A 15569-nucleotide genomic window follows, 5' to 3' on the forward strand; every position below is an offset into this window, starting at 1 on the left:
TAAAATATTTTTTAAAATTAAGAAAAAATGTTTTAATAAATTTGTAGTGATATATATATATATGTATATATATATATAAATATGTAAGAGACTTCCTTAAAATTTTTTATCAAAAAAAAATATCTTTAAATGGAAGTTAAAATTTTTTTGTTAGATAAATTAACAAATATTCACATAGGGAATCTTCACACAATTGGTATATGAATAAAAATATCTTCATTATACATTTTTATTTTTACAAAAAAAAAACAATAAAATATATTAAATAAGCTAATATATGTTATTATGATTATATAATATTGCACATCAAACAGCATCATCAATTTCTAAAACAGATGAACTTTTAAGAATCATCATATCAATTTGTTAAACTAATTTATTTAAAAAAATAAGAAACCTGTGTTTAAAGTGCATTATATCATTAAAATTTTATTTATATTCAATTTATATAACAAAAAAAAAAAAATGGTAAGTTTTTTGGCATTGGTATAATAATAAAGAAAAAAAAATGAATAAGAATAATATTTTAAATTTTTCTTTTTAGTGAATAAAAAATGTTTATTTTATGTTTATTTGTTCAGAATACATCATTGAACGTTCCTAAGAACTTTTACTTTAATGACAAAAAGGAAATTGTTTTTTTAGTCAATATATATTTATATTACTTCTACATATTTAAATATTATTTATAAAAAGTTTTATAATTATACAAATTCTCAAAAAAAGAAACATTAATTTTTTTATATATATATTATTAAAAGATTAAGTGAATTAAACTTTTTAAAAAAATAATTAATGAGATGTTATAAATCCAGTAGACATAAATTGTATGGTTATATGTCATTATTATTTCTAATAAATAAAAATAATCTAAGTAATTCAAATTTCATGCTTAAAAGATTAATTTTCCTAACAACAATTGAATAAAAATTTTTTCCAAATTTTTTTTTTACTATTAAAAACATTGTAGAAAAAATATGCATACATATATATATATATATATATACATAAATACTTTTATCATTATTTCAGAAGAAGTAATAAATTAATAGCATGTTCATATCTAAATATCTAAAGAATGTTTTTTCGACACAATATTTTAATTCTAATTTTTGGTCCATATACATATATATATGTTATTTATAATAATACAATATAAAAATTAGTCATTAATTTTTATACCAAAAATTAAATATCGTAGTAGAATATATATATAATATATTATTTATTATATATTTATATATTAATATATTAAGAAAAATGTAAAAGAAATACATAAAATTATCTGATAAAATATTACTTAAAATAAGTTTAAAATAAATTAAGTAGATATAAATTACATGAAATAATATATATTTTATTATTAAATAAAAATAATGTGGTAATAGATATGTATTAAACATTTAAATAATAAAAGTATCTAAAGAATGGTAACGTAATAGCAAAAATGTGATTTAAAGAAATAAAATTTTTAGGTAACAATAGGTATCCATAGAGAACAAAAAAAGTGCTTTATATAAAATATTAACTTTGATATCAAATATCATAAGATAAATCACTTTTTTAAAATTACTCTAGAATGGTAAATTTTTCTAATTTATTTTTTAATATATATATTTAATATAATTACTATTTTATAAAAATGATCTTTTTTAAATACAATAATATAGTATTATATAAAAATATAATCTAGATAATGGACCTCCTTATTATTAAATTTTTAAATGAAAACAAAGAAAAAAAATGGTTTTTTTAAACTATTTAAGTGTAATTAAAAAGATGTAATCTTTGTTAAATTATTATTAAAAAATATTTTTTTAACAGAAATGAGTAAAATTTCAATTAAAATGAAAGAAAATTAATGAATATTTAAAATGGATAGCTAAATATCAAGATAACAGTTACTCACTATCATCATGATTCAAATATATATAATTTAATTTTTCAATTTTATTTCTTTTCCTTTTTTTTTATATATATATGTTATAATAATAATAATGAAAAGTATAGTAGATGATAGCAAATAACAATTGAAAATAACATCAAATGATATAAAGCCATTAACATATACACATTTATATTTTTGTTAATCTACCAATAAGAAAAAAAAAATTTTTTTTTTCTATAATATTATTTATATTAATAAAGAATATAATGATTGGACAGTTTAATTACTCTTAAACTAAAAGATTAAAATTTTGGTAGATGTCTAGGAAACGGAAAAGGAAGGATTACGGATATGAATGGAAGTGAATAGTCAATCAAAAATAAGAATTTTAAATAAATCACCAAAAAAAAAGATTGAGACATGGTATTAAAACACCTTTATTTTTAACAATTGTATTATAAAAATAATAAATGATAATATTATATAACTTGTCATTAACTCTCATAATATATTACTCCCTCTTATTATTGGCAATAAAAACAAATTATTTTGTTTTAAAGTTAAATTTATCCCATCTTTCAATAACTTAAATATATAAATTGATGATAAGAAATTTATGAATGATAAATAATTAAATAAAAATGACACTATTATAAATAAATATATATATATATATATGTTATATCTTAATGTTAATTGGAATGAAAAATACAAATACTAATGGAAAACTATGATATATTTTTCAATTTTTACTATCTACTCTAATAAACATTTTAATTAAATTTAAAAAAAAAAAAAGCATAGATTGAAAATATTATTTTTTTCATTTTTTTTATTTATAATTATGAGATGTATATTTCTAAAATATAATGATACAATATATTAAGAATTCATAATGAATGCTATAAATTAGTTTAGTTATTTTATGCCTTTGGAATATTTGTATAATGCTTTTCTCTTTTCGATAAATATTTTTTATATTGGTGAAAAAAAATTCACTATCATTGGAGATATAAAATAAAAGACACACCTTGCAATTATAATATTATGTAGGCACACATTATGAATAGTTCGTTTTTGAGGTTTTCTATTTATTATAAGAAAAAAAAAATTTTTTTTTATTATTTCTTCTTATATTAAGTACAATTATCCTCTTCACATGATGAAAATGATAAATGATCTAGTGTGTTTTGAGGTTCCTCATTCATTGATGATTTTGTACTATTAGTTGATGATGTTGATTTTGATAAACTTTTAACACTCTTTGTAGATTTAGAAGCACCTCTTGATATTGATACAGATGATAGTGTTTCTGTTATTGTTTTTGCTCTTGATGACATTCGATTAATTTTAGATGTATTTGGATTTGTAGAGATTAAACGTGATAATAATGTACCCGTTAAATATTTTTGTTCAGGTTCTGGATATACAATTTGTACTTCAATAACTTTTTCATTCAAATTTTTTTGTCCATTAAAATGAGAATATTTAATTGCGAAAAGAATAAAAAGAATAAATAAAATGCAGATAATAATTAATGCAATTATAGTATAATGAACATTTGTCTATAATAATTATAAAAAAAAAAGATTAAAATAATTAATAAAAATAAATCATTTATATTATACCTCATTAACAGGAGAATATTTCCAAATGATAAGAAATGCTGTAATAATAGATAGATTCAAAATCAAGATACCTGCCAATATAAATGTGTGAAAAAATTTTTTCACTGGCTTTCCTGACTCTGAATTTGAAAAACCGTTTCCATATGAAGTCATGAGAGATTGTCCATGAAATTTTACTATAATATATAAAAAAAAAATATTTATATAAATATAATAAGTTTTTAAAATTATAAATGATATATAAAAGTAATTAATAGTAATAATAAAATTGTATTGTATAAAATAAGTATAGTGACCAATCTGTCATTAAAGGTGATGAGTCAAATAATCATTAAAGATTGTCGTCAAATGATGGTTGTGTTATAGTTAGTCTAGAAAGCTAAACTAGTTATTATTATAAATGTTAAAGTAAAGAGTCTCGAACAACCATATATTATTTTTGTATTATTTTCTTTAATCAACATTTAGCTAAGAAACATTCTAACATTAAAGTCTAATTTAAAAATTTTATATATCTTTCTCACTATTCTATTGTAAGGTTTTATTTATTTTGTAAGATTCTAATCATAAATAATATAAATATATACATATACATATATATATATATAAAGTAAAATCATATTAGGTCGGATTAATAAGGTGGTTTGATTTTGTACCTAGTTTTATTTACACGAATTTTATAGTAAATAATCTATTTTTAATTTGTTCAGCTATTACAATTAAAGTTAATATGAATAATGACAAATATGTTAACGAACAAATAATCCCTAATAAATGAATAATAAAGTTAGTTTTAATACTTCTATACTACTATAAATAATATTATCGTTTTGACATTATACTTTTGTTTACAACAAATGTACTAGTGAAAAACAACATTTTTTCTTTAATAAGATAAATAAATGAAACATCTACAAAATATGATGGCATATATTATTTATATAAGAACTATTAAATTGCAAGAATATTTTAATAGACTAAAAGAATGAAATGATTTAAAAGTATTTGTACGGAAGAAGAAGAAGAAGAAGAAGTCTTTTATTAAAGAAGTGTCACACATTTATAACAACATCATCTTAAAATTTTTAGTTTTCAATTACCATCTTCACGTTTCTGCCACTTAGTGAATAACAATGAAACAGTTCACTTAATATATATATATGTATATATATACGTATTAATTTTTTATCAAACACCTTTTTTATCAAATATTTTTGAATTGTAATATATTAATTGTTAATTCTTTGTTTAATAAATTAATTTTAAAAGAATTAATATTAAAAAATAAATACTTTATTTACAATACCTCAAAATCATGTATTTTAAGAACTAGATTTTATCATACAACTAACTATATCAAATTAAAAATAAATTTTTTTTATCAGTATACAAAACAAAAATGTAATTAAAATTTTAATTCTTCAATTTTAATTCATAATTAATGGAATAGAGTAAAGTATTATAAAAATTTAAAAGTTAAAAAAAAATATAACAATTTTTAAATAAATATAATTATGTGAATAGTTTTTTAATTATAATAATATCATCTCGATAAAATTACAATTTTAATTACATATTTTTCATCCAACCATAAACATACCCATTTTAATATTTATAATACAATTTGAAAAATTGTACTTTTTAACTTTTGCTGAAGTAAACAAGTACAAAAGCAGATAAAAATGGATAGCTGTTATATAATAATATTTATTAAAATGCAAAAAAAAATTAACAATAAAAAAGATTAATAATTAAAAAATTATCTTTTTATTATTGTTTTGAAAAATATAAAAACCAATTATAAAATAACACATTTTTATTAAAAAAGAATATTATATTATTATGACTTTATAATAATACTGACCTTGAAAATGATAAAAATATAAAGTTTATATATAAAAAAAAAATCGCCATTATCAGTTATATAAATTTAATCTCATTGGTTTCTGTCTAAAATTTTCAATTGTATTTTATAATTTTTTTGTATATCAAATACTTATATATATATAATTCACCTTGTCTTAAAAACTATAAAAAAAAATATTCTTTTTTTAATTACATATATTTAATTGTAAATTAAGAAGTAAAGAAAATTTTGGATATGTTTAATAAATTTATCATATATAAGATTGTATTTATTTCAATTAAATATGATAATATAATGATTAATAAAAAGTATAAAATTGGTCATTAACTAAATTAAATGATTTGTCTTCATTTCCTTGACCTTATTTAAATCATTTTATTCTATTTGGTACTTATATAATATTATCTCTTCTTATAGCTTTACAAATATTTAATTTTTGCAAATATATTTAAAGTTAACATGAAATTTTCAATCTTTCTTATAACATTTCTAATCTTCTTAACTATAAAATGGACAATTGGTGAACCTGATGAAATTACAAAAGAAATTAACAATGAGGTTAAAAAGATTGTTTCTGAGGCTGGTGAGAAGGTTAGTCAAGAAATATCACAAAAAGTAAATGAAAATAGTCAAGAACCATGCACAAGTGATGATTGTTCAAATAATGGAAGTTGTATTGGTACTAAACAACAAAAATTTTGTATTTGTAATTTAGGATTTGCTGGTGATAATTGTAGTGAAAGTAAGTCATTATATATATATTATATATATTTTTTTCTTTTATTAATATTAATTGTCTTTCTAACTCTATCTATTTACTTTAAGAATTATGTGATCCAGCAATTCAATGTAATGGACGTGGAATATGTTTTGGAACGACTAAAAAATTCACATGTATGTGTGGGTTAGGTTTCACAGGAGAAGCTTGTGAAAAGAATGTAAAAATGTCCGATGAGAAAGATAGTAATAAAATTAACTAAATTTAATCATTTGTATAATATATAATAAAAATTTTTGGTTGACATTTTTTTTTCCTATGCAAAATACTTTTATTAATAAATACTCCCTATTTTCGTTAGTTTGTTTATTATTATTATAAAATTCTTTTGTTTTAAGAAAGGACATATTAAATGCAATGGTAGTTTTTTTTTTATCAATATAATATTTATAAAGAATGTACTTCTTATTATTGTTAAAAAGATGTTCATGAAAGTATAATTTAAAATATTGAGGTATTATTATTATATGTTAACATAACATCTTCCATCTTTTATTCATTTTTGCCTTCTCTTTTGACAATGTTTAAAATCAAACAAATGGGAAGGAACAATTTTTAGTTACTTAATATTTTCACAATAATAAAGTTCTTTTTTTTTTACAAAGAAATTTATGTATTATTTTAAGCGCATTTCTATTCTGGACAAACAATAAAATTATGTATGTTTTAACAGATCAGTAGGACTTTCCTTAATATTATTATATCATTAAGAGAAAAAAAATTTTGTTCCATTGCTATAATTTTCTTGAACATGACTTTATGTAATTTAAATTATATAAACGAGTATATTCAAAAAAATGAAGTGTATAGTATATAGTATACATATATACATAGTATATATAATATCTTATAAAAATTTTATTTATCCAATATTTCGTTATATAATTTATAACTTTGGAAAAAAGTATTCCAACTTTATATTTGTAGATTGTTTTATTTCTATTCTCATAATATATTGATATGGAATTAAAGCATAACAACGTATTTATTACTAATCTTCAAAAAAATGATGTTAATGCTGAAGAACGTCTTTCATCTTTCATGAGAGCACGTAAACGTAGTATAATTGGTAATGGTTTTGTAATGGAAAGTAAGTTTTTTTTTTTTTTATTATCTTTTTATTATATAAAATAAAAATTATTATAGAAGAAGATAATAATGAAGTAACTGTTCATGTTGTTAATAAAATAGATTCTGAATCAAGTTCACTTAAAACAAAAGTTCCATATGTTCCATTACATAAATTATCTGCTCCTATTGAAGCCAAAGAACATTTTCAATTGTTAAAAGATTTAATTGACCATGAGAAGAATATTTCAAAGGAAGATGGTGATAGTAACGAAAATTTAAAGCAATCTTAAATATATTATTTTTCTTTTCATATTACTTGTATAAAATATTCGCAATATGCATTTATATTGAAAAGAAGTTATTTGTTATAGAATGATTATAAATAAAAATACTTTAAATCAAAAATAAATTTAATTTTATTAAATTTTTAAATACTTATTTAATTAAACTTTCATCTATTCAATTATCAACATCTTTGAAAGATAATACTTTAAAAATATATAATATAAACTAACATTCATGATTTGTTAGTTAACAAACATAAATAATAAGAATTAAAAACATCATTGTTCATACATTAACATTAATCACTGATTTAACTTTCCTTTCAATAACGGAATTCTTTTTAAAGTATCCATCAATTGATGAAAATTTGTTAATATATAAAATTTAATATCGCAAATGTTTCTCTTTTTAAAAATCACTTTACAGTAATGTTTTTTAAATAACCAAATTTTTTGATTTTTACGCTTTATTGTTAATGAATTTAATTCAATATAAGGGTATATCGTATATTGATATGTTAATTTTTCAAATTTAAAATAACGAATAATAAAATATCTAAAATAGTATATATAAAAAAATATTACTAAAACATACTTTTTTTCAATAAACAATGTTCCTATTTTAATATTTCCATAAAATTTTTTTGATAAAAAAAGTACATCACATCTACATTCTAAAAAAAAAAGAATATTAACATATGTGTTTTAAAATACAATTATCTTACTATAAGCATTATTATTATTATTAACATTAAGTAAATTTATATTTTTATTAACATTGTTATTATTATCTTCAATTATTGTATTAATGTCTGAATCATCATTTGAAGAGGTACTTGTATGATAATAAGTTATACTTTTACTTGTATTTTCTAATTTATTTTTAATTTGAATATTTGAATTTAATAAATTATTTTTACATTTTTCATAAATTTTTGTATTATATCTTTGTAAGATATGTTTATTTTTCTTTTGTTGTTGTTTCTTTTTATATTTATTATTTTTTTTACTTTCTTTAATATTATTTGTTGAAGTATTTGATATTTCAGACAACATATATGTAATAAAATCTACTTTTTTTGCTGTCTGTGGAAAATTTGTTATGATATATGTTCCTATGAAAATTCGAATTCCTAGACATATCATTAATATCCTATTAACAGTTTCAAAAGGTAATATAAATAATAATAATAAAAATAATATTATAATTATAAGAAATATCTCTGTAATATTATATTTTTGCCATAAAAATATACTAAAAAAAATAAAAATTAAATATATATTAAAAAAAATAAAATTATCTTATATTACCTGTTATTTTTTTCTAAAAAATTTGATAAATTGTATATATAAATTGATACTTTTTGTAAAACAATATATAACATTTGATGACTTGGTTTTTGATGAAGGGGAGATAAAATTTTTTTTCTTGGTGAAAATATTATAATATTAAAAAATGGTATATTTTTAATATAATATAAATAATTAAAAAAAATTTGAAGAAGAATAAGTATTAGTATAACATGTAATAAATAACCATAATATGAAAGATAAAAATAACAACTAATATAGCATAACGATTGAAATGGTTGTTTCCAAAATATTATTTCTTTCCATCCTAGAATTATTTCAAATAATGGTTCACAAACAGTTAAACATCTCCTTATCTCATTTTTTATTGAATATAAATTTTTTTTGACAGTATCATTTTCATATTTACAATTATTAGAAATATCATTATTAAAAGATTCTATTATATCAAGAAAATATTTTTCTATTTTCTTCTTATTCAATTTATACTAATAATTAAGAACATTAAAACTAGTTAAAATTCAAACAACTTACATTTTTTATTTCATTATTCTTACTACTCTCTTTAGACATAATTACATTTTTTTCGTTAATAATAATAAAATTTTTATCCATAACAATTATTATATAGTTAATGAAAAGTTTTTTTTATTGATTTCTATAAAAAAAAAACAAACAATTTATTTGAAAATATATTTTATTTTTTAACAAACTACATTAAAAAATATAATAAATTTTTTAATGTTTATAAATATAAAAATATATATATGAAAAATTTTAAAAATATAGTAATTTTATATATATATTATTTATCATATTTTTTTATTAACATTTATCTTTAAGAAAAAACCTTATATTAAGTACAAAAATACTTGTTTTAATTACACTTATATACTTCTATATCCATTTTTTTTTTGTTAAAATTTTCAGATTATTATCTTGAATTTTCAAATTTTTAAATGTTGTTTCTTTTATAATAAAAATATACAAATCCGTTATATTATCATTTGTTTATTAAAACAAAACCAATATATTATTTAGTGAAATAAAATATTAGTTATAGATGATTTAATAAAATTTATACATTCTTTTTATTATAACTTTATTATTTGTAAACATTAAAATAATATTAAATAAATACAGTTAATTGAAACTGTAAAAATTATTTATATAATATGTTGTTTAAATTTTATCAATATTCTAAAAATTTATCAAAATTTATAAGATAAGTTGAAAAAGGAAACTTTAAATATAAATATTATTTTTAAATGATCAAATATTAAAAAAAGAATGTTATATATTATAACATTTATTTAAAAAAATAATTTGTAAATAAAAAAATAAAATAATTAGTTTCAATAAATACGTCGTACAAGAAAAAAAAAAAAGAATATATTTTAATCTTTAATATTACTTTAAAAGTACTTCATCTTATTTTTTGGTAATACTTTTTTTTTTGTTAAGTTGTTGAAATTTTCACCACAAATATTTTTTGATAATAAAATTTAAAAAAAAAGTTATAAAATATATAAATTTTTTTAAATATCTTTATCATCCTTATCAAAACAAGGAAGTGGTCTTGTTGAGATAATTGGCATATTAAGTTCAATATGAAGGCCATTGGATGTATGATTTACAAGTTGATAAAGAAATGGAACTATTTGATCATCAATTGTAAAATTCCATACAGCATATTCATCTTCCAGAGATGGCCAATTCTCTGTTGAATATTTAACATTATTTTCTGATTCAATGTTAAGACGAAATGTTATGCGACTAATGTTGTTAAATATTAATATTTGTATAAATGGTGCTACTGTTAATGCTATTCTTGCTGCAATCATTTCACCTATCTCATATATACGTGAAGGAGTAGTTGAACATATTTTTCCTTCATCAATATTAATAATAGAGGCAAGCCTTATAGACCATTCAGTGGCAGATGGAATCATATTTTGGGATCGAATTAAACGCGTGTAATTGAGACCATATTGATAACGATCACCAATAAAAAGTGAATCAATAGGAGATATTCTAGAATCAACAAATTTCAATGGAGAATACTCGTTTTTAACTGACATATCAAACCAATGAATAGAAAGTTCAAAATTGGTGTCAGATAATTCATAACTTCTACCATATTCAAGTGACGAAGCTAATTCATTCATATAATCCATATTTAATCTTACAACAACACCATCTTCAACAATTGATCTATTAATTTTACTAGTACTATTTTTTAATGCTCCATCAAATATAATAAATGTAGCACCAGTTTGTTTTCTATTTTGTTCTGGTCTTGTAAAAATAGTTGTTGAAAAATAACCACCTTCTTGTTGTTGACAAACTAGATGACTATCAGCATGATAATTAAAATCTAATCCAATTATAATCATACTTTTATTATCTTGTACTAATTTTTTAACTTGTTCTTTAGAATATTTGGGTAACCAAAGATTTATTTTATTATCAGTTAAAGTTACATAACTTCCATATATTTGTGATATACCATATTTTTGATATTTAAAATCAATAGCTACTTTTAATATAGTTGTTTGAAATATATCAGTATAAGTAATATTTCTATTTTTAAAGTTTATGATAGGTGTTGGATAACATCCAGTATTAAGACCAAGATAGTAAAGTAAACGATTAGGAATTGTTCGTGCCCAATTATATTCTTTTGTATATATAAATGTTCCAATAAAAAAAGATGTTGTTGGTAAATCAAGATTATGAAAATCATGACTTCTAACAGGATGAAGTAATATTGAATGAAAACCTAAAATTTCTGCTAATTCATGTGTTATAGTATATAATTGTTTCATTCTTTTATAAACAAGTCTTATTCCTGTTTTATCATTATCCTCACTACAACGACTATCAATACAATTTTCAATAATATCATCTATTACACATAACATCTCATATGGAATTTTTAAATTTTCAACATCATCTTCACTTATTTCCCATATTAATAATATTTCTTCAATTCCTAATGTTGTAAAACCTTTTGTATATAAAGATATACCATGCTTACAATTAAATTCATTTAAATTTTTATATTGTAAAATAATATGAATATTTCTTCGTAAAGCAATTGTTATTCTTTCATATTCTTTTAATTTTATTTCCATTTCTTTATATGATTTTTTATGAAGTATATAATCATCATCTACAATAACACAGTATTCTTTTGTTAATAATGAAATATTTTCTTCCTCTATCCTTGTTTCTCTCATTTTTCTTGAAGCGGGTCCACTTTTACCTTTTATTTTTTTAAGTGCTCTTCTTTGACTTAATAATGAATTATATGCTTGTGGTTGTTCATTATCTTCACCTTCACCTGGTGCTACACCATCTAAAAATGTTACACTTCTTCTTGTTCCTTGAGATTGTTGTTCATTATTACTACCATCTACTTGTTGTTTTTCATTATTTTTAACTTTTAAAACTGATTTTTTATGTTTTGGGGGAATACCAGATGGTCCAGGACTAACAGATGTTGTATCATCACATCTATTAGTAATATTTTCATTCAATGAAGCAGCTAAAAGTTCTGCATCATGTTGTAAACTATTCATTGAAAATTGTTCTCTTTCTCTTTTTTCTATTTCTTCAACTCTATTTATTGTTTTAATACATGATTCACATACTCTAAATTTCTTTGTATCATCATTTGCAAAACGTAAACTTCTTCTTTGATTACAACATGAATTACATAATACTCTTCCACATGATCTACAGTGATGTCTTCGTAATATAATTGAAAATTTTGTATTACATAACATACAACTATCAGCTTCCTTATCATCAATCCATACAGGTTCAATTTTTCCAAGTAATCTTTCACTTTCAGTAAGTATATCAGTATTAAAATCAGAAGTTATATAATGTGTTGATGCTACAACACTTGTTGGTCTAACAGAACTATTTTGAGATGTATTATTTTCTAACTCTGATTGAGATTCATTAGATAAACGCATAAATTCTCCCATAATATTTGAAGAACTGTCATAAAATGTTGACGAATTGGTATTTGTAAACATATTATCATTTTCTTGTTGTTTATCTTTGTCACTTGAAATATAATGATCTTCTACTTCATCGATCGTTGTATAGATTACGTCATCACATGAAGAAATAAGTTCATTATCCATTTCACACTCTTCCAATACATTTTCATTTTTCATTGAAACTAGTTCCTCTAATGTTTTATTATTGGTTATATTACTTATATTTTTATTAACATTAATTATTTCTGGTATTTTTTCTGTATCATTAGATTCTATGGTAGATATCTCATTACCATTAATATAATCAAGGCCTCCTGATAATTCGTTTTTAGTTGACTTTACCGAATGACTACTTAAATTATCATTACAAGTAACAGATTGTTCATGAACAATTTGACTTTTTTTCTTTTTTAAAGAATCAATACTACTATAAATATCTCCATTAACTGAATTAAAATATAAATCGGATGTTTGTAAAGTTGTATCTTTTTCATTAACAATTTTTTTTTCTTTGGGATCAATATCATTAAATAATAAATTATCACAATTTGTTACTTCTGTTTTCCTTAAATTAATTGTATCTTCAACAATTTTCTCTGCAGCAATCTTGGCAGCATCCTCCAAAATTTTATCCATCATAACACTAACTTCTTCATAAATTTTGTCATCTATTGGTGATGTCTTTTCATTTATACCTTGACAAAAATTATCAGTATTAATATTTGTTGAAATACTATCATTAACAAGAGAAGATGTTATTAAATCAGATCTGATTGTGCTGCAACAATTTTCATCATCTTTTAATGAAGATTTATCTTCTTCAGTTAATACATCAGCTTTCTTTGGTATGACATTACAATCTTGTACTTTAAAAATATAATCTTCTTTTCGTAATTTTTCTTCATTTTTATTTTCCTCGTTAATCTTAAAAAAATGAATTATTGGTTAAAATATTAGATAAAATTACGTTATTTTTTAAATATATTTCATCGATTCGTTCATCATCTTGAAAAGTGCAATTGTGATTTAAATTATTTTTATCATCATCATGATTTTCAGTTTCATCTTTCAGTTCTTTTGATGGAACAAGTTGTGATTTGTATTCTTGTTGTGATAAATTAATACTCTTAGAATCTTTTGAAACATTATTAGTATTTTCATTAGTAACAATTTCTTTAGAATCATTGGTTATGTTGTTGCAAAATAATGTGTTTGTCTTCTCTTCTAAACATTCTAATAAGTCATCTAAATCCATAATTTATTTTTTTCCTTTAAACATATAAAAAAAAACCTAAAAATAAAATATTTATATAACAATCAATTTCATTTCGTTTACTAAACGAGGAAAAGCTAGAAAAATCATTTATTATAAAATATTAATAAATAAAATTTGTCACGAGTATAAGTACAAAATTAGATCATTAAATAAATCTACAAATAAACAAAAACATAGTAAAAATATTTATAAGTGAGGATGAAATTTGATGATGATAAATTTATATAACATTAATTTTCACATAAACTACTATTTTTTTTTTTTATTTATAAACAAAAATAAATTAAATTAAAAGATGACATTTCTAAATACAAGATATATAAATAAATAGGTCATCAATAGATATATATATATATTTTATGTTAAAATTTAATAAAAAACTATAAAACAAAATTATAGAAACATTATAAATTTTATATTTTAGAATGGCTAATTTAAACAATAATAAGAAGTGATTTGACATAACACAATCACAAGTATTGTAATTTTAGAAAAGTTATATAAGCATCAATAATATGTTGGACTGTCGCGTCTTCCAAATATACATTACTTTATTATCGTTAGGTAATAAATGTTCATCATTTATTAGATAATTTTTTTTTTACAATATATAACAGTGCTATTAATAATATAAAAATTATATTGATAAAAAAAAACAAATGAAATATAATAAATATCATTAAAACAAATGTCTGAATCAACATATTTTTAATGATAAAAAAAATTTTGTAAGTGAATAAAATTTTAATTTTACTTTTGATTAACACAGTTTTCAATTAATATTGATAAACATTATAATATTTACAAATTATTAAATAATACTTATTGTTCTTATTTTGTTTATCTTTTCTATATTTGATACATTTTTATGAATATATTTTTTTAAAATATAACTTGATATAGGTTAACCCCTCTATTGAAACATTATACATTAAAAAATAATTTTAATTATATTTTTCTATATTTTTAATATTGTCTTAAACTACACTTAAAATAATTGCAGATTTATAAAAGATCTTTAAGGTTAACTTTTTTTTTTAATATCTTCAAATTATATAAGAAAAATTGGTAAAAAATGAGTTTTTATATTTATGTAACAAAAGATGGTTTTTTAGTATAATAATTTATAACAACTTTGTAACAAAAAGTACAATTATTCATATATACAAGTATTATGTCTTTTATAAAATTAATAATTATGTATACTTTTATATAGATAAGAAATATAATCTTAAAATTTTTCTTATATAATACTTATATAATAAAATAATTTTACTGTCATGAGAATTTTAACTGCTATATTAAATTGTTTTTTTTTTATCAAGAGATATAAAATGTTTTTTTCAATTTATTAAATTTTATCATATTTTAAACATTTTTTGTATGATTAAAAAAATATAATTTCAAATGTAAAATAGTTGATATTTTAAAATTGATATATAAAAGTAAA

At 19.5% G+C, this 15569-nt stretch overlaps 5 protein-coding genes across 5 annotated transcripts; 2 read left to right on the plus strand and 3 right to left on the minus strand.

Moving 5' to 3' along the window:
• Positions 1-3024: 3024 nt before the first annotated feature.
• SRAE_X000020200 (Hypothetical protein) lies at positions 3025-5120 on the minus strand (the record flags this gene model as incomplete). Its single annotated transcript, XM_024644517.1, has 3 exons — positions 3025-3453; positions 3517-3692; positions 5117-5120. The coding sequence occupies 3 exons, from the start codon at positions 5118-5120 to the stop codon at positions 3025-3027; spliced, it is 609 nt and encodes a 202-aa protein (XP_024510068.1).
• Positions 5121-5842: 722 nt separating this feature from the next.
• On the plus strand, positions 5843-6363 carry SRAE_X000020300 (Eyes shut; the record flags this gene model as incomplete). The annotated part of the gene is made up of 2 exons (XM_024644519.1): positions 5843-6125; positions 6209-6363. The coding sequence occupies 2 exons, from the start codon at positions 5843-5845 to the stop codon at positions 6361-6363; spliced, it is 438 nt and encodes a 145-aa protein (XP_024510069.1).
• A 758-nt stretch (positions 6364-7121) lies between these two features.
• Positions 7122-7522, plus strand: SRAE_X000020400 (Hypothetical protein; the record flags this gene model as incomplete). Its single annotated transcript, XM_024644520.1, has 2 exons — positions 7122-7251; positions 7308-7522. 2 exons carry the CDS (start codon positions 7122-7124, stop codon positions 7520-7522), a joined length of 345 nt encoding a protein of 114 aa, XP_024510070.1.
• Positions 7523-7819: 297 nt separating this feature from the next.
• On the minus strand, positions 7820-9400 carry SRAE_X000020500 (Hypothetical protein; the record flags this gene model as incomplete). The annotated part of the gene is made up of 5 exons (XM_024644521.1): positions 7820-8072; positions 8112-8190; positions 8242-8771; positions 8828-9315; positions 9362-9400. The coding sequence occupies 5 exons, from the start codon at positions 9398-9400 to the stop codon at positions 7820-7822; spliced, it is 1389 nt and encodes a 462-aa protein (XP_024510071.1).
• Positions 9401-10365: 965 nt separating this feature from the next.
• Positions 10366-14098, minus strand: SRAE_X000020600 (FYVE zinc finger domain and Zinc finger, FYVE/PHD-type domain and Zinc finger, RING/FYVE/PHD-type domain and Zinc finger, FYVE-related domain and Domain of unknown function DUF3480 domain-containing protein; the record flags this gene model as incomplete). Its single annotated transcript, XM_024644522.1, has 2 exons — positions 10366-13767; positions 13811-14098. 2 exons carry the CDS (start codon positions 14096-14098, stop codon positions 10366-10368), a joined length of 3690 nt encoding a protein of 1229 aa, XP_024510072.1.
• Positions 14099-15569: the final 1471 nt, after the last annotated feature.

This window comes from Strongyloides ratti (assembly GCF_001040885.1).
Source record: "Strongyloides ratti genome assembly S_ratti_ED321, chromosome : X".
NCBI lineage: Eukaryota > Metazoa > Nematoda > Chromadorea > Rhabditida > Strongyloididae > Strongyloides > Strongyloides ratti.